The sequence below is a fragment of the Triplophysa dalaica genome, chromosome 16 (assembly GCF_015846415.1).
Source record: "Triplophysa dalaica isolate WHDGS20190420 chromosome 16, ASM1584641v1, whole genome shotgun sequence".
Lineage (NCBI taxonomy): Eukaryota > Metazoa > Chordata > Actinopteri > Cypriniformes > Nemacheilidae > Triplophysa > Triplophysa dalaica.
In genome coordinates, this window is record NC_079557.1 from 3852247 (window position 1) to 3877693 (window position 25447).

Genomic DNA, 25447 nt, shown 5'->3' on the forward strand with positions numbered 1-25447 from the left:
ATATAAACTTTGTATTTATAAACTGATACACATATATGTATGCATATTTTTATGTTCATATATTTATTTATATTTGCCATTAATTATATATAAATGTTATATAATTTTTATTGTTTATTGTTACTTGGCCTAATGGTTAGAGTCGGACTCGTGACCAGAAGGTTGTATGTTTTTATAAATACAAATTTAATAAGAACAGTACAAAGACATTTATGTAAACAGAAACTTTTATTTCAGATGCAATTAATCATTTAACAGCCCCATTATATATTAATATCATAATTTACTCAAAATGTGTATCTTTTAAATTACGCTGCAGCTTGTTCTTCCAATAGTTTATTTGGCGAATTGAAACACTATTTCCAGAACGTCGCCCCTAGGACACGTGTTTCAGGATGACTAATCACAGGCGGCTCTGATGTCCACTGAGGTATAGATCTCATTGGAAATCCATCAGTGTTGAGAGGTCTGTTCAATGTGAGCCTGATGCTGGTCTGACAAAGTTTCCCGAGGGGCTCATCTAGAATCGTGTGTTGATACATAAGGAGCTCTGCAGAGCACTGATTGCCCACTTTTTCAGCTGAAGAACTATTTTTCCTATTCATTTCCTCGTCAAATAATGTGAAAAAATATATATTTTAAGCATTATACCTGACAAACCAGCTCCGATATACAACAGGACTGAAACCATGGCAAAAAAATATTTTAGAACCAATGAATTACCCGATTGCACATTACTCAATTAAATCAGTAATCAAAACATCAAATTTGGTATTGAAGTCATTGTTTACGAGTTTAAAATGTGATTTATCAGACATGAATTACGAAATATGAAAAAAGATTTATGTTTGGTTGATTTAATGTCAGTAGCTTACAGTCAATGTTAAGTCAGATTGCCCTGATTCCAGCTTCCATGGTAACGGCGCCTAATGGATCTTGCAGTTTATAATTAAACACGTTTTTAACCAAAAAGACTTTAACAGAAGCATTAACAATCATTTTGTATCAAATTGTTCATCTTTAAAAATAAATGTTAAAATCAGATTTAACTTTCGCACATTTGACTGACTGTTGCACTGCATTGCAAAAAACCTTGATGGTGGTCCCAGATTTGCTGCAATGTGGCACATCTGCTAACTCACATTACGATTACGCAGCACTTGCAGGTGCTGACTAACGCATGCCATTTATGATGACGTAGCTGCAGTTCTGGGTCTAACACGCAAGCACAACGTACTCAAAATAAAGATGCTACAAAAGGTTCTTCGCAGGGAAGCCATAGAAGAACCATCGTTGGCTTCCCAAAGAACCTTTCAGTCAAAGGTTCTCACAAGAACTATTCTTTCTTTCCTATTTCAATAGTTTCAAGAACCAGTTTCCACTACAAACAACCTTTACGTTTTTGTTAGGTTAAAAAAGGTTCTTCATGTAACCAATCAGCCAAAAATGGCTCATCTATGGCATCGTAAAGCACCATTATTTTTAAGAGTGTATTGGATAGATACGGGCAGGGAAGAGAACACTGGATTTATCAAGTTGCTCATGACAACCGAATGAAGCTTATGGCAAACAAATCTACCGAGGGAGAAAGCCACATACTGAGATGCAACACTCCATTGCCTTTAGTAAACATGTCTTATTTACGGATGATATGGAACATGCCATACAATTACTCATACAGTCAACTGCTGTTTTAAGAGTGTGTTAAGGCTCATGCTAGATTTTTAACATTTGTATTGCCATTCTTTTATTTACATTTAGTCATTTAGCAGACGCTTTTATCAAAGCGATTTACAAATGAGGTAAACAATGAAAGCAATTGGAACAACATAAGGACAACAAAAAGCATAAGTGCCATAAAACTGGTCTAACAAAGCTTACCACAGTATACAGAGCTATGTTCAGGTTTTGAATATAGAAAGAGTAGAAAAGAGATGCTGACATTTTCAGCTGATTCTTAAAGATTTATAACAAATATCATGGTTAAGATCTGCTTACTGTGGGGGATAATTGTACATTTTTGGTAACTATGGTTTTTCTACACATACCATAATTAAAGTATCGTTACTAAACAATCGAAACATTGAATTCTCAAAAGGTGAGCTGTGCTAGAAATGCAACTTCTGGGGTGTCATGTTATGTCAGCAGTGTATTATTTTGTCACACCTGTTACCATTGAGCATTTTATTCCTCCGAAGACGCAGCTTTTTGACGAGGATCAATTGGTTCTCTGACTTTATCGTTTTTTTAATAATCACAAAGGGCTAAACTTCTCAAGAACCGGTCAAATATTATTTATCCCAAGCACACAAATGTAATGAAATTTAGTCTCGTTCATATACTAATTTCCAACTGAATATTGTGTAATGAGTTGAACTCATTCCAATTCTCAGTCCACACACTCCAGGACACTGCGAAGGGACTTCAACAGCTATACATTCTCTCTGAATGCATAATCACTCAGACTTTGTGAGTTAATAAAATATATAGCAGTTGCAGTAAAAGCTGTCAGAAATGGCACCTCAAAGTCGTGTTCAGTCTCTGCTGTCAGTCCAATGAAGTTCTCCTATGGTGTCCTAGAACAATCTGTACGTTCCGTGACAGCTACAGCTTCGCTCACTTGAATCAGCCCGTCCTATTAAACTCTAAAGACACAATGTCTGGGGACATAATGAAGTGGTTTAAGTCACCTCTGCGCATCAGAGTGCTTTAGAGATGCCAAAAAGCTTTAATTTGCAAAATAGTCAGTTCTAAATATAACCCAAGCATCTTTATAGAATGCACTGCATGAGATCAAACCTGACATCATTTTAATGAAACGGGACAATTATTGAAACAAGAATGGTTGTAGGATTGGAAAGACATAATCTGAAAAATCAGGAGCAGAGGTAAATTATTATAATCTTGCGGAGAATTGCAAAGACAATCATTATTTTCTGCATTGAAAAACATGCAGTAATGATTTAAGTACAGCAAGACTGAATGTGAATTACTTATGCAAACACAAACGATATCAATGCTAACTTCATAAAGTTTTAAGCTTTACGTTACATTTATGCAAGCACAATCCATCACTTTGTACAACGAAATCACAAAAAGACAGCACCGCACAGGCTGTTCCTTATTTCCATATTCACTGGCAGTTTCCATTGGCTGATGACAATCAATGTGCGGTTCACATTAATGATCCTCATATTCACATATCCTTTACATAGCACTAATCGTTCACAGCTAAAAGGAAAGTTCATTTAGCACTCAATTTAACTGTGTGTCACTTTGCTTTGGATAAAAATAAAGCAGGAGAAATAAACATCATCCTCCGTTCCTGGTTCTTCATTAGACTGCGGATTCTGAAATGGTCAAAAGTGAAATGAGAAGAAATGAGAACAGTACAGGCTCATCACCTTTCTCTGTCCCAAACCAGATCCATGATGCAGTCGAGCATTTCAGCACTCGAGGCAGTGAGGCTGGTCTCGCAAGAGTATCTTGAACACGCTAAAAAGGCCTCAGTTCAAGAACATTCACTTGGGGATTCAATGAGAAAAGCAAAGCCATTGTATTTGGATGACATTTTGAGATTTCTGAATGGTTTCATTTACAACTGCACCGCACCATAACAAATGAGAGAATTTAATCCATTGCATTTAATTCCATTTTGTCTATAGAATTAAATTCGCTTTGGATAAAAGCGTCTGCTAAATGACTAAATGTAAATGCGAGTACAATTGTAAATTAATTACCAAAAATTACACGGACCATATGAATTAAACTTCTGTAAATCTAACCGTTTTGCATCTTGTTTGGTTCTTTAGGAATTGAATTATGCCATCATTTACTCACCCTCTTGTAATTTTAAACCTGTATGACTTTCTTTCTTCTGCAAATCACAAAAAATATATTAAGAAGAATGCTGTTAAATCGCCCTTTTTCACTTGCATTAGTTTGGGGTCCATACAATAGAAATGAATGGTGTTCTGTTACCAACTTCCTTCAAAATAGCTTATGTTGCGTTATGCAGAAGAAAATCATACATGTTTTAAATGACAAGAATGTGAATAAATGACAGAATTTTCATTTTGGGTGAAATATCTCTTTAATTGAATTCTTAATGGTGCACCAACCAGAAATTAACAATTGCACAAACATTTAATATTTAATTGAGTCACATAATTAAATCAGAATACAAGCAGAAAGAGACACGTTTTTATAAGGCATTTATTCATGAAATACACACTTTCAAAATTTCAACAAAAGCTTCCATAAAATTGTAAGAAATTCGAGCCCAGTTCGAACAAAACACCTTGGTGTAACTATGGAAACCATGTGCAATAAATAATCATTATGCCAGAAAACAGACAAGAAGAGGACACCATGTCAATGTTTTACTTCTAAAAGAATAAAAGGAATTAAAAGAAAAGAACATAGGGAAAACCATGTGTTATGTATGGATCGTTAGTGTGAAATGAGCCAAGCAGGCACCCGTACAATCAGAGGGATGGGAACTGTATGGACTCTATCTGTGACCTGAGCACCTAACCAACAGAAATAAATCGAATGAAGCTTTCAGAACCATCTGAGAGACACATATTGCACATTTTTCCTTGGAAACGAAACGATCGCTTTGTTTGCACGACCCAATCTGAATGATTTTCCCGAACTCGACCCAACGCTGAAATATCATTTATACACAAAGCGAGGGAAGGATTATATATGGTGAATGACAGAGGAGATGGATTGTAATGCGTAAGTGATAGATTCTCATCATGTTTATATCAAAGCATGTACAAAGATATTAATGAGGCGACAAATCTAAATATTTCAGATCATGACATACAGGCAATGGCAGAACACAAATCTATACAGTATAAATAAATAACATTTAGGGGAACATTAGAGAAGCATGAAGATGTATGGCTCATTTGAAGATGCCACAATGAAAGTTGATTTCTTAAAAGTAAAAAAAGGAAAATCATTGTGTATACAGTAAATATCTGCGGTTGACCAGCTTTTCAAATCTGGTGTCCAATACAATACATTTCATACAGGGATGTTCCAACTGAGAGCAAACGGAGATATCTGGCAACCATCAGACCCGTGATCAATGCGACATAAAACCGATGATTCACGACAGCACCACAATCGATTCAACTCGCAACTGACCAATCAAAATAACCCCTCGATCAATTCTGCTCGGAACCGTCCTATCAAATCTCCTCGATCAACTGAAACATGGAAATGTGGGGAAGTGACACGCCTAGAAGACAGAAACCCTATTAGAAAGGATTTAGTTTCTTAGCTTGCAGAACAGTCTGGTTTAATAGTGTGTCACACGGAGCAGATCAGAGTCACTCTTTAAACACAGAGTCCTAATGAGAATATGATGAATTAGAGGCGATACAACAACTAACAGTTTGAGAACGACTGGAGAATGATGAGAACAGAAAAGGCGCCTTAAAGGGCCGGTGGATGCTTTTTAAAAGACAATAAATAAGAAGTGCTTTTCAGCTCAGCTGAAACATCACATGATGATAGACGGGCATTGTTTGGTTGAAAAGTCTAATGCTGTCAAATTCACGAATGGGTAAATCACAGAAACATGTAAGGTCACATGGTACCCCAAAATTAAAAGAAAATTATTTTGTTTTTGTTTTTTATAAAAAAATACGCCCATTCCATTTTTTATTTCAATTTTGTGTGCATTTTTATATCCTCAATGGCGCGTGATTTACTGAAAGTCATTTCATAGTAATACAGTGGTTTTATTAAAAAACATAAATTAAGAGCAGTACAAATACTACAATAATGTATAAATAATTTACATTTGTAATAAAATATAATTATTCATTACAGTAATCAGAATATACTTTGTTTGTCCCGTGACAGGTTTGTCAGAATGCGAATAAAAATCATCAGAACTCGTGCAAGTACAATTTCACATTTCTTTTGATTTTGGGGTAAAATAAGCCCCACGTTTGCGCCAGCGTTTCTGAGATTTACCCAAGGTTTAGACTGATACCATCTCTACTTGTCTCAGTTTCAAATTTCTAAGTCAGTCATGGGGCACCATTGTCACAGAACCAAACGCTGCCAAAAATCCAGTAAATGGAAATGGAGACAAGCCTCCAATCTTGGCAAGTCGAGTCTGGACACAGTCCACAGCTTCTAAAGCAGGTCTCCGGTAAGCTCCTTATAGCCTGCCTGTCAAGTGAAGTAGCGTTGATGTCTCAATGCAAGCCTGATAACACGGCCAGAGCATTGATCCCTACCCAATACTGCATAGCAGTGAATCTACCTCTGAACGCACACCTCTTATGCCCAACGAGGCCCTCGGAGAGTAAAACAGTGATTTAAACAATACCAGAGTGGAAAGCCTTACTTCCATCTCCTGGCTCAGGAAACACAGCTTTATAACTTACACCAATAAAGAACAACCTCAAAGAGTTTTGTGATAGAGGTTTAACAGAAAGAACCCACACTTAAAAGTGATGCAAGGCAGACCTCTAACCGCTAGTGTTGTTTATAAAAGATGACGACAGTCTTATGTGCTGCTACATTTAGACCGATTTCAAAGTTTCCTGGGACAGCAGTAAACAAAACCCCATGAATCATTGAACCAGCTCCCCCCCGTTTCTGAGAGACAGGCAGTTACACAAACCCAAGAGAGCACCAATTACGTCAAAGAAGCAAGTTATGACAAATACAGGTATTGTAAGACTCGCTCGTGGTCTGCACCATGTTCAGTTTTATTTTGAAAAGGTACAAAACATTAGCACCATTTATTGGCTCAAATCAAATGAATCGAACACCCTGACCCCCCGAAAGTAAGACCCTTCCAGCATTAGACATTCACACCAAATGCTGGTTTTTGAGAATACACAACAAGAGAGAGGCATTTAATGAAAAACAGCAAAAGCATGTCTGCTAGTTTGTACAGAGACGTCTGGTTTGGAAATCTAGCCATGTGAATGTTTGCTTGACATGAATTTACAGTATTATTTTGATGCAACTCAAGAAACGGGAAAGAAGAGATGATGAAGTGTGACGTTGGGATGCAACTGAGATCATTCACATTATAAGACACTGAGGAAGGGCAGTCCAAACTAGATGAAACATTTCAGTGCTGAGTGTTTCTATGCGATTATGAAATATTATAGAATATATAAAACATCAGAATATATGGAATAACTCCGAAGTGAACCAGAAAGATTTGGTCAAGCTGGTTTGGCATTTACCCGTGTAAAGTTGACCGATTTAATAACTGTTTTCATCAAACGTTCAGAAATTACAAAATGTTGTCAATCAGCGCTTTAAGAAACGTGAAATAATACATTGCGGTTACATATCAGATAAGAGCCCTTTAAAATTTGATCGACTGAAGTTCGTCCATCATTGAATGAGCAGACGTCCGTAATGGAACAAAAATATTACAAGATTCAATAAGGGCTCACGCAATAAAAGAACTAAAGGACAATCAATTTAACATCCAATTTTCACTAACCTAATCGGATAAATTCCTCTGTATCGAATAAGTTCAGGTCAAACGCTTTTCATAGATGCATTCTGCCATACGTACAGCTTGCCATGCAGAATATAAGTGAATTCGGGGGGATAAAGCCTTTGGCACTAAAGATAGCAACAAAACAAACAGTTGTACATATTCATGGACGGATACATGTGGGTTACATTCATACCCAAAGGAATGGAGATCTGTCAGGGTTTTATCATGTTTGTCTCAATTAAAAAGTGATACATTGCATATATGACGTTCAGGCGGGATTGATGTACATATATATATATATAGAATGGGCGGTTGGCTGTTAAACTAAGACATTAACATTAAGGATTCGTCATTACACATCCTCGCAAATTGATTCAGAGGAACCGTGATTCAAAGCACTTCTGCTTTCCAAACCCCATCCAAATGATATCACTGCCACACTTAATAATGACATACTTAAAGTCTTGGTATATTAAAGACAATGTGGCTTTTTGCAACATAAAGGTCTACGCCACCGATAAAAGATTTGCTGATAAGAAATCTGGCTTGAATTCATATGTTCGTATCCACGCGGCCACGTGAACGCGGCCCAAGATAAAGCACTTCTGGAAAAGCACTCTAAACAGTCTCTGTTTCTTTAACACAATCTTATTCCTTCTCTCTGTTAACAACTTTTATATACAATATTGGTAAATAGAACATAAATACTACACATAAATTTGCCTATTCACAATTCCACTCGTAGCGGCGGCAAAAAAAATTAAAAGAAACTGCTCTGAGATAACACACAACTTATATAAACCGCCTTTATATAAGCTTAGAAAGGCTCTGCTGTGCTCCCAAGAAGTGTTGGTTGAGACCTGAGAGAGAACGGTCCGTTTGAAACGCTGCGCCTCCTCTGGTTAGCAGTGTATGACAACACTTCCGTGGAGATTGACAGATCCCGAGCACCAATCATTTTGCCCACAGTTGAGCTAGGAGCGAAGTCAAATGGTAGAAAAACGTTTAACTTCTCTCACAGCTCCCTTATTTTTTTGTCTTTTTTGTTTTAATGTGTAAACAGAGCACCAATCGGTTTCACTTCTCTCGTCTATACAAAAGTATAAATATATGCTTTCTCTCAATTTTTCACATATTTAGGACATATCGGACGAAAGCAGTTGTTCCCGTAAGCTGCCAGTGTTGCGGTAGCTGTGAAGCTTTTGTTGTTTGCTGGCTCGTATCTGTGTCGGGGTTTTTGTTTGGTGTGGGCGTTGACCGTCTCTGCATATATAGTGTCCTGGAGCACTGGGCCGGAAACAACCAACCTTTTTTGTCCGACTACAGCAAATCCATTTTGGGTCTGTAATGCAGGAGGAGGGGCGATTTCTGGAACGCGGACAAAACACACACATGCATTCAAATGACTGAAAGTCACTGGAATAAAAATGAAAGGCATAGAAATTCAAGGGCGTCTGGTATTTTTTTGCAAATGCCAGGATGCATTAGATATGCAACCTTTCAAAAGAACACCGTATGAATGGCAAATATTTGCTCTTTGCATCAAAATGTCAATTCCTGAGTATCTGTTATATGAATATGCTCATGGTGAAAAAGATAAATGTAAAATACACTGTATGCATGGCTAACAGTATGTGGACAGCCCCTTTACAAATATATAAAGAGGTCATTCCGAATGTTCATTTCATCAGCATTTCTAGATGTATTGTGGCCATTCTGGTCCAGTTTCTGTTAAATTTTAACGAAATCAAACTCAGGAGTGACAAAGTCATCCGACAGTAATGTGAAACACTTACATAAATATTGATGAAATCACATAAAATATATTTTTGTAACTTTTCCTAAATACGTATTACATAATAGAAATATTACTGTTATATTGCTTAAAAGTGAACTTAAAAATGAACTTGTTTTCTTTGAGGTCGTTTGTTTTCTGCAAATAAATGCAAATAGAAACAATATTTTTGTATAACATTTAGGAGAAATATTGTCAGCGGTTCACAAAATGAAACAAAAATGATAATTTTACCTAAACCTGTAAATAGTAAAATGAGATGGTCTCTTAATTTTTTCCATGGCTGTATAATGCACACATATATATATATGGTTTTCATAAAAATAAAAAATAAATAAAGTACCTTAAATCTCCATCTTGTTACCACAACAAATTTCAACGTATGGTCCTTGCCTAGGATTTCTTCATTGCATAAGATGTCCAGCTGAAAAATGCCGCAAACAAACACACAATATCTTTTAATGAAAAAGCAAAACATCTTACAGCACTATTAACCAGGTAAATAAACCCTGACAGGGTGATCAGAAACACATTAAGACGCATTGCCCCACTTATTACGACAAACAAAACAAAAAATATTGATTCAAGTTAAAATTATTTAATAATATGAGCAGAAAGAGTGCTTTATAGAGTTCAGCTATGTAGGAAATCGTCTTCCTGGTACAGCAATCAATAGTACAGCTTAACATCATTTGACAGCCACAATTGACCAATAAGAATCAAGGATTATGGAATGCGGAGTAAAACCTGACTGTGTACAAATGCCTCTGAGGACAGTCCAGATTTTATGGTGCTTTATAAAAGAATAAAAGTTCCTTAGTACCCCAAACCAGAACATCCACATATTCTTTAAACCAAAACAATAGACACAAAACATTCAATGCACAAGAGCAGCCCCAGACACCCAGAGGTGTATTTCTATCAGTATGAGAAGAGAAACAGCTCTGCACGGACTACCGCACAACATTGGAGTGTCTAGGCTCATCGAGAGAACGAAAGAGACACTACCACAGCGCCACCTGCTGGAGACTGTGAGCTCACTGTACTAAACATCTACAGCATTTCTTCAGATGTGTAACCCAGTGATGCTCTGAATGATGACACGTTTAATGCTTATTAGGATTAACTTTTCTTTTGGTAAAATAAACAATTCATAAATGAAATTAGGTCTCTGGCATTGTGGAGCCATGGCAGCAATAACTCTCCATATGTGCACAGAACAACAGGCGTCTGACAGCTATATTGCGGGGGGATTTTTTGATGGATACGCGTGACAGTAAGCCCACGCGTTTTTAACACATAAGGAGTGTCGGAACACCAATAATTAGTCAAGTTTTGTCTTCAGTTGCAGCGCGATACATGACACAATGAGAATGATATTACAGGCTATTATTTATCTCTGACAACACGACGCGTCGCGGGGAAGTGTGACAGCGCGGAGGAGCTTTGATATCTTCTGTGCAGAGTCACACAAGACTGTTAAAAAGGGAAAGACGGAGAAATGGGCAACGGGGTGGCAAAGGTCTCCAACAAGTTAACTTCTGCAAAAAAAACTGCAGCATGTAATGGCTTCGGTCTCTTCACTAACTAGGGTCTACGGATCTGTAGGTCTGCCGGGGGTTTGTACACACCTCGTTGAAAGACGTCAGGTTGAGCTTCTTCGCGATGAACTTCTTGAGGTGGAGAACCGTGGCCTGAGCCGAACAACGAATCCATTTCCGCTTGAGTCCTCGGAGTTTACTGCTGTTACACTCCAGACAGATACTCACCTGAAAACAAAAGAGTTAGAAAGTAAAACCTGTGTGATGCCACCGCATTACCTAACACACAAACACAGCAGCAGATGCCAGCGAGCAGTCCACCATCATTCGACACGGAGCCAAAGTCAAGTCGAGCGTGGTCGCCTCGGGCTGCCCGGCAGGTGCAGCGGGCTTCAGAGAGTCAAGACACATTACGGATTTCATAACTGTCTCTCTCTCTCTCTCTCTCTCTCTCTCACTCTCTGTCCTGGTGCAGATAAGTGACTGAAGAGTTCAGAGTGGCACAGCGGCCCATTTGGACTAGTTCTCTCCCACAACACCGTAATAGAGAAAGATGAAGACGACAGCTGCGCCTGCCGGCTAAACGCAGGCCTATTTCAAGGTCAAACGGTGCCAGGAGAGAAGTCAGCGAGGCCCGGGCACTGCCACTGTCCTTACACAAACAGTGGGCAGTAAATGGAGGAAGTGCTAAGTTACAGGCCAGCTATAAAGAGATGTTACACAAACACAGTTGTCCGTCCGTACATGTGCGTGCTTACGTGTGCATGTGTGTGTTCTCAACCAATTAGACATTCGTATCCCAGAACAACAAGGTGGTCTTTTATTTGCAGCTGGCACCACGGAAATCTTTCCTTCCCGAGATGCCACGAGCTGTTGATTATTGTGATTTAAAACCCAATTTTAGAAGGGCAGATATTCTGGTTTGCTAGGGGATTACTGCGGGCTCGTATCTCTCACAAATCGGCTTTATAATTGGATTGGTTAAGGACATGAGCGATGTGACCAAATGACTAAGGTCCCTTGAGTTTTATTATACGATCTCCATTTTAGGTCATTCACACAACTGTATTCTTTTCACATAAGCAAAAGTTGTCTTGCTCCAAAAACAACCATCATTTAGTTTATATTTGTCTTTGGAGCAAGAAATCTATTAACTATTGCAGTCGGTTTTGGTTTTGGTTGGTTTTTGTTCGCTTTCGTTGCTCCTTTACTTTAAAATGAAATGGACTGTTATTATTGGGCAACCGCGATGTTTCAAAGTGAACCATCATTCCATTGTATCTCATTAGGGTGGCCTGGATTTTATATTTAATGTGTAAATCCATTGACAAAATGTTATGGAATCGTATCATGACTCATTGAATCCAAATCAAATGCAACCAGTAACTGTTGCCTCTATACCATCTTTATATAACGCCATCTTTATGTGAAACATTGCAGAAAGGTGTAAGATATTTGATATACTTTGGGCCCGATTTACTAAACATGCTTGGAAACTCCTACAAATGCATATGCAATAAGGTCAGTTTAAAAACAGTCCACTAATTTGTGTATTTAGTAAATACAAACAGTAGTTTTTTAAGCCAAAAGAGGCGTTTGCGCTGTCGTCTGATGTTAGCAAATCTGGCCCTTTGTGTGTTGAAGTTCAAAAACGTCAATGTCATCTCTTGCGAAATCCGCCCCGACAGCTCAAATTATAAATCATTAAAAGCTTGGCGTTGTGAATCGGGGAAATATAAACTGACATTTTTTAACAGGATTATGTATTTGTTAATTTCTAACCCAAAAAGTTGAATTTATTACACCATAATGGGAGGCTCAGATTGTCAAAGCCATAATATTTTAATAACCCAGATTAGGTTAATTTTACCCAGAGAATCTCTTAGTAAACAAATCCGTGTAGCATGTAACGTCTTTCACTTCAGTTTCCCGCGTCCTGCACAAGCAGTATTGTCTGGTTCGCTTTGGCGTCATCCCTCCACCCAAGGTCACCCTGTATGTGTTACACCAACACACACATTAGCCAAAATGTTCGCAGTCATTCAAGTGTTGCCGAGCAAATACAGCTAAAAAATGTATTCAGTTTTTACATTATATATGAGTCCAATGCACCCGTCTCAGCTTAACAACAGATGGCCGCACGCACAATCCCTCCTCATTCCCTAGCATGCCAATTGATATGACCACAGGAGACCAAAACACACGTGTGGTGAAATCTTTATCGATTTGCAACAACACGACACACACAAATCCTTTTCAAAACTAGCATACTTTGTTTTTCATATCTTGAAATATCAATCTCTTTTTCGTTCATGCACACGTGCTGCCCTGGGGGTGGGCAACGTGCAGAATATTTAAATTATAGTAAGGATACATTACATATAGTTATTGTTGCTGAAAAAACTCTTACAAATGGCACATTTCTGGATAATCCAACAAATGATGTACATAAATTTGATTTACTTCCTTCATATTTGGTGCTCGACGGACGCAAAGTAAAAAGATAATTCATAAAACATAAGACTGGCAGCATCACTTCGATTAAAGAGTGCATAATACGAAGTCATGAAAATTACATTTCATGCGTTGTGTTATGTTGCAGTGTGTGAATGTAAGAAGTCTACCAAGTTGTAAAGCCGAGGGTGTATGAATTAAGTTATTGGCTTGGAAAAAAGGGAGTCGACAGTCACGGATTTCAGTCACGGATTTCGTCAACTATGTATAGTCCCCGCCTATGTTTTGCTAGGACTGGCTGCGAAAACGTCACTCCTCTCCCAAACATGGTAGCTCGTGAGCCTCATTCGCGGTAGACCAATCACAGCAGACAAGACCATCTAACCAATCAGATCAGAGTAGGTTGGCGGAAAGGAGGGGATTAGACGGGTGTCAGTCAAGAAGTCCGTCAGTCAAGTCAGTCAAGAAGTAAGGTAAGAAAAACTGCCTTTTAAAACAATATTTCGTTTTTACACCTTATATGTACATATACTTGTTGATGGATACTACATAATCCAAAATAGGACCTTACAAATCAAGAAATATTTCGACCGAAAACTGAATTTTCTATTCTTGTAACCAGCTGCAAAGTTTCTATGCAACTTAAAAAACTAAAGGGACGCCAAACAAGTTGTTTAACATTAATGCGTTTCTTTATCTTTAGAATTCATACTTGTATTCAATGTGTCTCATGTACAGCTGCTTTGTAACAATGAAAATTGTAAAAAGCGCTATATAAATAAAGTTGAGTTGAGTTGAGTTATCTATCATGTGTTAATAGACACAACATTTCTACCGGTTAACTAATGTTGCAGCTTATATACGTATACCGAGCAGCCCAACACTTCACTGGGATCAGATCCTGTTTAATGAAGGGAATCTGTATTCCAAACACACAAGCACTGAAATACTGCAAGACATTAAAACAGCCCTACAATCCTCTCTTACATTATTAAGAAGCGTCTAGAGGACGAAAAGAATACAAATTCAACATTATATGAGTCTGTATATATAAAAGTGTAGGAACACAGGAAGCGACGAGGAATTTGGCATATGTTTGGAATGAAATACTGCCATTCTTCACAGTATACTACCATATGTATGTTGCAAACAATTGTTTTTAGAATAAATTTTACCTGCTCATCGCTGCGATGGTAATCATTGTCTTCTTCTGCCTTCTCATCTCCTGCCTCCTTGGACGGATCTTCTGTTTTCAGGTCACCTGGGGAAGTAAAAGAACAAACATGTTGAAGGATTTTAGGTAACACATCCTACCATTCAAGAGTTTAGGGTACACTTACTCATTCTTCATATTTTTCCACAATTTATATGGTATTAGTAAAGTCATCAAAATAAAATAGAGAAATAAAATGGTTATTATTATTATTATTATTAATATTTTGGGCTCTTAGAGGCTGTTTTTTATTATCTCGTCTATACATTCATTTAAAAGTCATATATAGTTAGTACTGAAGAAAATGAAGAGGTTGGCACAACTATATGTTTTATTTAAAACATTTTATCACACACCCTTAGAACATGAGATGGGTTGTGTACTAATCAACTAACCCAACCTTTAATCAATGTTTAATTATAATTATATTAAGTGTAATTCAGTACTTCTAAGACCTTAAAATACAGATGTTGGAAAAAAAGATCTGCATTTGTAGATGTATTGTGACCATTTCAGTCTAGTGTCTGTTGTACTTGTCATCCAACAGCAATATATAATATTTGAACTTGATTCACTTTGCAGTATTTGAGGTCTGAAAAAATACAGAGCATTCTTTCTGTTAGTTTGACCCATTTCTCCAGTTTTCTGCAAATAAATGCAGATAGAAACGATATTTTTTTTCAAAATTTGGTAACCTGGTTAAATAACGAATGAATGAATGAAACACATAAAAGTAAATTCTGAAAAACTGAAAGGGTGCTTTAAAATGGTCTCTTAATTATTTCCGCGGCTGTATGTCTCTTGTTAGTTTATGGTTTATGGGAGACTTTCATTATATAGTAATCAGAAATATTCATCAAACCTTTCAAAAAAAGTAATTATCTCAACCTGCTTCCCCACACAAACAATCTCACACCTCATGAATACAACTGGATTAATTTTATTCTCATTTTAATGAGAACACACCACACCTCAGATGAGAAAACCAGGGCTCTCATTACATATTTATACAGGACTAAAAATACTCTACTCGTATAAACAGGGATTTACATTGCAATTAGTTTTCATAGTAAAATTAGATTTTAATATCCTAATAGGAATATTCTTCATTGAACAGTGTAACCTCTGTTGGTAATATCTGAGGGATCCTAGAAAATCTATAAACCTATCACAACAGCTCCATGGTCGCACATGGAGAGATTGAATATGTAATGTACAATGTTATAAATAATACACAAGCATACTGATTATGCTTTAATAAAAAGGGCAAGAGCTGACTATTTAAACCGATTACTCGTGGTGTTATACAGCCACCATAATTGTACTGTCCATTAAAGGGATAGTTCACCCAAAAATGAAAAATCTGTCATGAATAACTTATTCTCTACTTATTCGAACACCCCATTCAAGGGGTATCTTTCCCTACAAGGAAAGGCCAGTAAATGCTGACAGAATAAAAAAATATGTGCATTATCCTTTAATGTAAAGTACATTGAATTTTACAAACTGAGGACAGAGAAAAATAATTTATATAATGATCAATAACAGGTTACATATCAATAGCTTACAAGTCCAGGGTATGAAATTTAGCGGCATCTAGAGGTGAATTCGCAAATTGCAACCAACGGCTCACTCCAACTCTCTACCTTTCAAAGCACTAAAGGCTAATGTTCTGGCAGCTGGTTGTTAACGCAGAAATAAGCCCTGACAGTGTGATCAGGACATGATTCGAAGCTGAAGGGACTTATTTTTGCGATAACAGCCGCTTGTACATTATCCCGCTTCTTACGTGGCTACTCGAAAAATCGACATGAAATGTAAATTTGAAATATTTTACCGAATGCAGACCTTCTGCGAGGAAAAGCTGTTTACTTTCGGTTGTAAGGAAAGAAACAACGTTCAGATATCACAAACAGGCTATTTTGTTAAATCAGTTGTAAAATAATGTCATATATGTCAGTAAAGATTTATTTTAAACAACATTTAATTTGTCAAAAAACAACCAAAATGATTTGCTGCATCAAGGTTACCGTGTTTTATTTGTTTTGAGAGGTTGTTATCTGGGAATAACGAACCTGCAAATGTTGCGACTGGCCAATCAGAATCAAGCATTCTAACGAGCCGGGTAATAATATGCAAGGTCTTTATACACCTCTGAAGACTTATTTCTGTAGATCTTGACATTTCAATAGATCCTCGCAACCTTTACGATTCTCGTTTCCGCTAAATGTCAAAAAACTCCAACCCAACACAGGTTTTTAGTTACGGAGCAATACAGGATGTTTGAGACACTTGTGCTGGTGTTTGAGGGGCTGTTGAAACATAACCATGACATTATTATTGCATCACACGAGAGCTCCCTGCAGCAATAAGAACGAGATTTTTGACTCTGCAGAGGAATGCAGTCTGAGCGCAGGAGAGGGACAGATGATGATAATTCAACTCCAAAAACGGTTTACTTCATTCTTAAAGGGATAGTTCTGTCTTCATTTGTCATCTAATGATGTCATGTCAAACCTGTATGAATTATATAATTTAAAATATTTGGAAGAATGTTATCTATTTTCAATTCTGTGAACATCATTGACTGCCATAGTAGGAAAAATTAAATGGTAGTCAAAGGTGCCCCAGAACTGTTTGTGTTCCTAAATTCTTTAGAATTTCTCACTTTGTGTTCAACAGAACAAAAATATACAATATTATATATGTACACAATAATATATATACAATATATGAGCTCAGGTTTTAAAAACACAATATTTTTGTCCTACTTTGGTACTGGATGATGTCACAAAACTGAAAATTGATACAATTCTTACAAATATCTTTCTTTGTGTATTGTAACAGAGCAAAGTAATTAATACAGGTGACATGACATGAGGGTGAGCAAATGATCAGGATTTTCATTTTTGGGTGAACCATCACTCTAAGAACGACAAATCCATTTTTGAGTTGTATTAACATCATCTGAGGGTGAGTAACTGATGACAGAATTTTCATTAGTGAACTATCCCTTTAAGCCTTAAGCTTCAGCTGTTATAGGACCAAGACCCTCTCAGAACACATCTAACGATAGTTAAAATGTTCCCCAGCTGGAAATAAGTTCACGGAGTCTGAGCTAATCTGAGGCAAGCAGACTGTGAAGGTGAGGAGAAAGTGGGATTTCCAGCTTAATAAATCTTTCGTTTGGGTGGTTAATGGGCAGAAAGCTGTCCGAGGTCGAGGTGGCAACAGGGACGAGCTTAGGTAGCAATTGTACCATACTTTCCAGATGGCTAACTTCTGTTTTCAGCCTGGTAACAGTAAATGTGATGGGATTTAAGAAGGATCCTCCGGGGTGCAACTTTAGCAGAATTAGCTGGGACTAAATCTTTCTATAAAAATCGTTGGTAAACAACATAAATCATGAAACAAAGATTTATCGCAAAGTATCTTCCAGAAAAGTAGATTGCATAACTATGATTTGTTATATCCGCATGTTTCATGCTCTTTTAGATCTATGTAGTACAAGTTATAAACAAAATTCCATCGTGGTTTGAAGGATACAAAGTCATTAAAGGGTTAACTCACCATAGGAGAGAGACCGACTTGTGATTCGATCGCTTTTCTCTCACACATACGCAATATAAGCATTTAAGATGATGTCTGTGTAGTTTTATCTGTTTTTTCAGAAGGTTACGATGACAGTTGGTTTCACATAGTACACTGACAGCTAGAGATGTAACGATTCACTAAGCTCACGATGCGATTTAGTCACGATTTATTTTTACAAAATGAGTTGAAACAAATTAGAAATGAACCACTTCACTTGCATTATATCTTAAATGCTTCACGTTTCTTTATATAACAAAAGTATGTTTTATTTCAAATAATAAAACTAAACTACAAGTTTAAAACAAATTAATAGAAAAAGGCTATTTAATATAAACAAACTGATACCGTCTGTGCTTTTCTTGGAGTTTTTTGTATTTAAGAAATATCAGCATGTCCACGTTTATGTTTGCAGTGAGAATGGCGGCCCATGCTGTTCAAAAAATGAATTGCGATTCAGTTCACACCTCAACCGATTTGAATCGTCACACTTTATAATCGATTTTCAACCGGCTCGAGGTGAATCGTTACATCTCTACTGACAGCGTAATGTGATCGTTTATCCACACCTTCATTAAGATATACTTGTATTATAAATCCTTTAAATGTGCCGTTGTGGTTTTGGGCATAAACTGGCAAAAGTGTTTTTAAACATCATGGCGACTGTCAATCCATGTGGATTTTGGATGTAAAGAATGATCCGTCGCTTTAATTGAGCGTGAGCAGCGCAGCAAAAACAGACTCGGCGCCGAAATGATTGCTGCACTGCTGCTTCATGCGCTGCTTCACGCGCTGCTTACAAGTGCGGTATGAATGCTCTCATCTGTTAACATGTGCAATACGAAAAAATATGCACTGCTGACGCGTGCTGTGTGAAAGCAGCATTAGACAGCCGTTGTACACATTTAAACCTCCCTGAATTCATTTTCCCACAGTGAACCACAAATCTATAAGCCACTTATCAAAGGCACACAGCCTTCACGCAGAAACACAAATGACTGACAGCTCTATTCAAAAGACCAACATGCTGCGGTCCACAGATGTGTTTCACTGTGTGCGCCCAGAACACCAAATGATCGCTTGACAACCAGTCAGGGTTCAAAATGGATTCTATAAGCTTTCCTCGAGCCATTTCCTGTCACTGCATACTATTTCCTGTTTCCAGAGCAATAGAGGACCGCAGAGATGACGTTTTCATGTATGCAAATCCCGGAGGCGAGTGAGCATTTTTACATTTCCGGTTCCATCGCCCCAAGTCAATGAGTTTTTGGAACAAATTTTCGGTTAAACCCCTAAACTACTAGTGTAGTCTGTTTATAGCCTTGTGTTGGCGTTTTACTTCTGCCGATTGTGGCATGTTGGCCTACAAAAGTACGTCGTCTCTGCATCAGTCTATTAGATTTGTGATGTAGATCTATTAGATCTACAGTATTGCTGAAGTAGCTGATACAAGGAAGTACAATAAAAAAACAATTGCAAAGTACATTTACATTTATGCATTTGGCAGATGCTTTTATCCTAAGCGATTAACATTGCATTTTCCATACATTTTGTTTTCCAAGAATGTGCCATCCCCTTGGATTGAATCCACGACCTTGCGTTGTTAACACAATGCTCTTACCACTGAGCAATTCAGACATTTCACACAAAGACCGCATTAATGTTCCTAAAACTAAGCATTCATTTTTTTATCCAAAATTAAATTTCTTATGTTTTTTAATCCAGATTGAAATCTTAACTATTTTCCTTCACTGTAATATAACTGGATTTTCCCACATGATGAAGAAAGCTGAGACATACCATTACGCTGAGTGTCGGTGTGGATTTTTGTGTTGCACAGTTCTCCTTTAATGTCTCCAGGCACCTCCATGCCTAACTTCTGATAGAATTCTCTCTGTTTCTTCATCTCGGCTGCACAGGAGAGAACAACAGAGTGAATTACGACAAACCAATTAGATGCTTACAAAATGACAGATTAAGTGCAATTGAGATTTACCCACAAAGATCAATGTTATAATTTGTGGAGTCTTAAGTAGCATAGGAACATTTTAGGTAAAAGCCAAAAACACCATGAATGGGTCAAAAGGATCAACAAAAAGCATTAGGATATGAAGTAAAGATCATGTTCCATGAAGATATTGTGTACATTTCCTACCCTAAATATATAAAAACTATTTTGTGAGTGGATGGCCTGCTAAAGTGCCTTTGATTAACATCTTCAAAGGCAATTTTCTCAATATTTCGCACCCTCAGATTCCAGAGTTTTAAACGGTTTTATCTCCGCCATTAATTGTTATATCCTAACAACACATACATCAGTAGAACTCCTGATTAAGCTTTCAGACGCTGTTTTAAAAAAACAAAAGACTGGTTTTGTTGTCCTAGATCACATATTGTGTTAATTTGCTAAAAAAATGTAATTTTATTAATTTAATAAAATCATTTTTAAGGGAAAAATCTATTGCATCTTCGATTATGAATGATGACATCAGAACATTACACTGACATGGTTATCTATCTGCAAATTTATCTAACTGGTGAAGAATATAAAAAGAGGAAACCACATAAAAAGCCACAAACCTTCTTGCAGGCCCGGCACCAATTTATACACAATATCTTGCATTGTTCGGTCATGTCTGAGGGAGAGAAAGACACAATGCACATGATTACAGCAAGTAACAGCTTAGGGAAAAGAAAAGTGCCGAAAATATACCAAGAAAATTATGCTTATCATTTGCATTCAGTATGAATGTTTTCTCATAACTGTGATGGATAATGATCATACAGTGTAGCCGTCTCTATAAGCGGAAACTGTGAATTCTCCCATGACTGACGGCTCTCCCAGACTGTTGATGAGAGCTCAGAGGTAAAAATCTATTGAGCGTGTGTTGACATGTTCATCCGAGGCTCCGTTTCCATGCCACAAAACACATAAGTGGAAGCCCGGAGCAGCCAACAGGCATCACAGGCACCAGCTCTGAGATTATTAACACATTTTGTTGTGTTAGTTCTACTTTCGAGGACAAAGACAATCAAATCGGAAAACTAAAAATAGACTATACAATATACAATCAAAATTCTATAACTATTTAAAGAATAATGTAATACCTCAGTTTTTTTATCAATTTAATCTGTAGATATCGCAAATGTGCAAATCAAAATGGCCTGCAATGAACTAATTATTTTAATATTTAAAAAAGTTATTAGAAGAGAGACTAGCATGCAAATGCATGTAGATGCACATGTAAAAGATGATCAATGATCAGAAATAAATGTAAAATATACATACAGCCGTGAAAACAAAATACAAGACCCTTCCAAATTTTCACACGATTTCTAGATGTATTATGGGCATTTCAGTCCAAGGTTTGTTGAATTTCAAAATCAACATCAGGAATGACAGTCACGGTGATAAAATCAGGATTACCACACAAAAATATGACTATTGTATTGCTGAAAGTGAATATAAACTTCTTTAACTGCAGTATTTTAGGTCTGAAAAAATACAGAGCATCTTTTCTGTAACTTTGACTTGTTTCTGTAGTCTTCATTTTCTGAAAATGTTTGAAATTTAGGATACATTTTGTTTTTAGTTCACAGAACTAAACTGCTTTATTTACATTAAAACTGAATGAAGAAATAAGTAAAGACATTTTAATCCAGACTGTCTTCAGAACATTTTGCCAAATACACCTCTTAGTTCACTACAGGTCACATCTTCCTTATAGCTCCAAATGAGTAAGGTCAGTATGAAACTGATCTCAGATCTGCTCTCATGCCACTTTGAGAATACAGGCCATGTTCAGTGTCAGAGTCCAGCTCTCTGTTAGTCGATCTGCTCTCTGAGGACGAGATGATGAGAGAGCTCATGGCCAGAAGGCAGCACGGCACCTGTGTCCCTGGTGCTTACCCAGAGCCCCCACCTGTTCCCAAATCCCAGCAGGTAGAGGTCCAATTAACCGCCAGCACGAGGGGGCCAGAAGGCCCGGTGGTGACGGGTAACGGGCATTTAGCTAGATTAGCAACAAAAACTCTGTTTGTTTGTGTGTTGGGTGGGTGTACGATTATGAGACAGATGAAAATCAATGATCTGCCGCTATAACAAAGATGAATCAGTTTTTATATTCACAACCAATTCTTAATTCCGCTGTGTTAAACTAAGATCAGATGATCATGCAGGGAGGGAGTCGCGCCGGTCTGACCCCCAAACCTTTATGATCCTCTTGTACACCACACCCCGCAAGGCTTTCATCTCTCCGCACGGCCGGAGCTTCTCTTTTTCTGCACTGTTAAAAATGAGGGGAAGCGCATTGAGGGTGGTGAATATTTAATGCCTTCGGAAATTGTTTCTCATCAGAGCGCAACTTCAAGCTTCTATGCGTTTAAATGACAATTATGAAAGAGTTGGCATGCGGCCCAGAGTGCCAGTAAATCCATCAGACACAGAAGTAGGGATACTCCAGGGGAAGACGGACGGCCAACACCGATGTTTATACTCACCTACACACTGAGCACATCGGTGTGCGTTTCTTTGTTTCACACTTTTACTAGCCAATAAATTAAGGGAATATTCTTTACTTTTCTCCACAATTCTCTAAGTTAAATTCTTCATAGAGGTTTATCCATTTTAACATGGGTTTATACAACCCAGCATATGTAACTCATTTTAAAGGGATAATTCACCCCAAAATGAAAATTCTGTCATCATTTACTCGCCCTCTTGTCATTTAAAACCTGAATGACTTTTTTCTGCAAAACACAAAAGAAGAATTTTTGAAGAATATCGTTAACCAAAACCCATTGGTCCCGATTCTCTTCTATTGTATGGACACAAAACCAACGCAAGTCATTGGGGACCAATTCTTCATTCTTCAAATATTTAATTTTGTGTTCTGCAGAATAAGAAAGTAATGCAGGTTTGAAATGATATGAGTGCGAATAAATGCTGATTTTTATTATTTTGGGGTGAAATATCCCTTTAAGCCTTGGCACTCTACCCAGTCTCATGGACCACTGTAAACCTCTCTCATTCACCAGCTACTTATCACAGAAAACAGACAATGTCCTCCATAAGATAACATCAAGATGCAGAACCAGGGCTGCAGAGAACTCATCTGGTCACATCGGCAGATGTTTAAGTAGGCTGTGTGCACCTACCACGTTCCACCCAAAGAGGAATGCTCCACCCTGGACATAAATAATTCACCATTATACAAAGAGAGAAGGAGGAAGCCGATCTGCCCACAAATACCCAAAGGGATGCACAACATGCTATGAACACACACAGACACGCGCACAGCAGTCAGAGATATTACGACTCATGAGTGTGCCCTGGTGGACCCCTGCTGGGCCGAGCTGGGACTCGCATCGATAGAGACCAGTGTGTGTCTTACCCGATGTACTGCAGTGGATGACTCTGATGAATGACAATCCGACACGTGGGACATGTGTTGTTCTCCTCCAGGTATTTCACCAGACAGCTCCTGCAAACTGCATATAGAGAGAAATGTGAATACGCTTTAGATTATATACAATTTCCTATGTACGAGATCAAAAGAACAACAGCGATTATTTCAGGACATAATACATTGTAATAGTACTAGAGGCTTAATGAAAGTTAAATGATGTAAAATGATATATATTGTTTAATGACAATACTAAGGAATTGTTTCAAAGCACTTAAATAAGCTAAATAAAGTCAAAAGTGAGACAAGACTGGCATCTAGTGTTCACTTCAGTCACTGCGACTTCTGTTTCACTGTACCTTAGGAACTGCATACAAAAGCTTTCCGAAAAAAGGGCTGTAAAAACTTCATACACGACCGGCACTGTTACTAAGATTCTGGCACAATTTTTTCCACCACCTAAAACAGTCGGGACTCAACGAACAAATCTTGATATTTGTTGTAATCTCGAACAGTGGTCTGGTTTCAGCTCTCCTTCTGGTTGCTTCTCGAATAATAATTCAACTCAAATGAATATTTCATGTCCCTTCATTTATTTATTCAGTAAGAAGCGGTGTCATAGGCTGGATAATGTACGGACAGCTGGTCATTATTGTAAATGAAAGCCCATGAAACAAAACAACGCCTGGGGACTTCATCATGACTGGCTGACTGTACATTAATGCTTATATCGTTGCTCTCCTTCTGAAACCTACTGAATGTCCAAAGTTTAATTACAAATACTGTATTTAAAAGTGCTTGTCAACTTTTACAACAGTTTTTATGGGTTAGATATGTGCAAAACCCAGTGAAAAATTAAAAGGGTGACTAATAATAGGGATGATTTATGGCAAAAATAAGAATCACGAAATATGGAGACGCAAGGTTTCAGAAGGACAGCAGCGATATACACGGTGGTCTTAAAATTGAAATAATTTAGTCGATGCTGATTTAAAGACACTTACAGGTGTGTAAGCACTCGGTGACCGTTGTGGCGTCGATCAGGTACCCCTCACACAGACGGCAGGTGATGTGGGCGTTGATGTCCCACAGTTTTATCTTTCTGGTTAACATATCGGGGTTCTGGATGAGAAAAAAGATAGAGAGAGATTAAGATGATTTTTATTAATTTAATTGCATGAAAACCTGGAGCAAAATAGGTTACATATTCTCGTATAGGCGGATTATCTCATACAGGCATACATTCTACACAATTCATAAAAAAAAAAAATGCATTATGGTCTCAGTATGTGTGTACCATAGGAATCAAACCAATGACCGCTAAAGCAACGCTCTTTCAACTGAACAACAGAATTTTACAACTCGGCCATAAGGAAGGAACTTATTTTAACTTATAAACTCAAATATGCCAGGTGGATAATGTTTAAGCTCAGCTCCGCTTGTTAAACATCAAACTGCTTAAAAAAAAAAATGTTAGAAAGAGTTTGAAATAAAAAAAACAAGAGGATGCAAATAAAGTAAATAAAATGTCAACAAGACTTTGTTTTGTTTGACTATCACCACGTCTCTGTTTGTTTTACAGACTAGGAGTGATGTTTATTTTGAGATAAACCAATGTGAAGCAGCCAGAATGTATTGACCAGACAGTTTTATCAATCACAACACCAACCATATCAGGACACAAACCATTCACATTCAATACAGGTTAAACAGATTATTCACAATCACTCCAGTAGGCTACAACTGAGAGAATAAATAACATCTACAGAGATTACATTTTTGTGTTTAGGTGTTGAAGAACTTTTTAAAGAAACAGTTTGGTGAAAGCACTTCTGTTCTGTTCTTGGTGAACTGAGTTAATCTAAATATATTGGGAGGAAGAACTAGATTGAGATACAGTCAACATGTTTTTATAAATGCGATTTTATTTTTTGCAGAATGGCAGATGCT

General features: G+C 37.4%; 1 protein-coding gene across 3 annotated transcripts in view; it reads right to left on the minus strand.

Moving 5' to 3' along the window:
* Positions 1–25447, minus strand: part of LOC130438100 (polycomb group RING finger protein 3) — an 80357-nt gene that overhangs the window by 39688 nt on the left and 15222 nt on the right. For 2 of the 3 annotated variants that reach the window (XM_056769881.1, XM_056769880.1), the window contains 8 exons: positions 24502–24619; positions 23486–23582; positions 20673–20728; positions 19893–20003; positions 14464–14549; positions 10925–11062; positions 9637–9717; positions 4198–8866 (listed from right to left, as the gene is read on the minus strand). In XM_056769881.1, coding sequence (XP_056625859.1) covers positions 8819–8866; positions 9637–9717; positions 10925–11062; positions 14464–14549; positions 19893–20003; positions 20673–20728; positions 23486–23582; positions 24502–24619 — 735 coding nt within the window. In that variant the 3' untranslated portion in view covers positions 4198–8818. Of the gene's footprint in view, positions 1–4197; positions 8867–9636; positions 9718–10924; positions 11063–14463; positions 14550–19892; positions 20004–20672; positions 20729–23485; positions 23583–24501; positions 24620–25447 lie in introns of those variants that run through there. The other variant, XM_056769882.1, reaches the window with a different exon arrangement.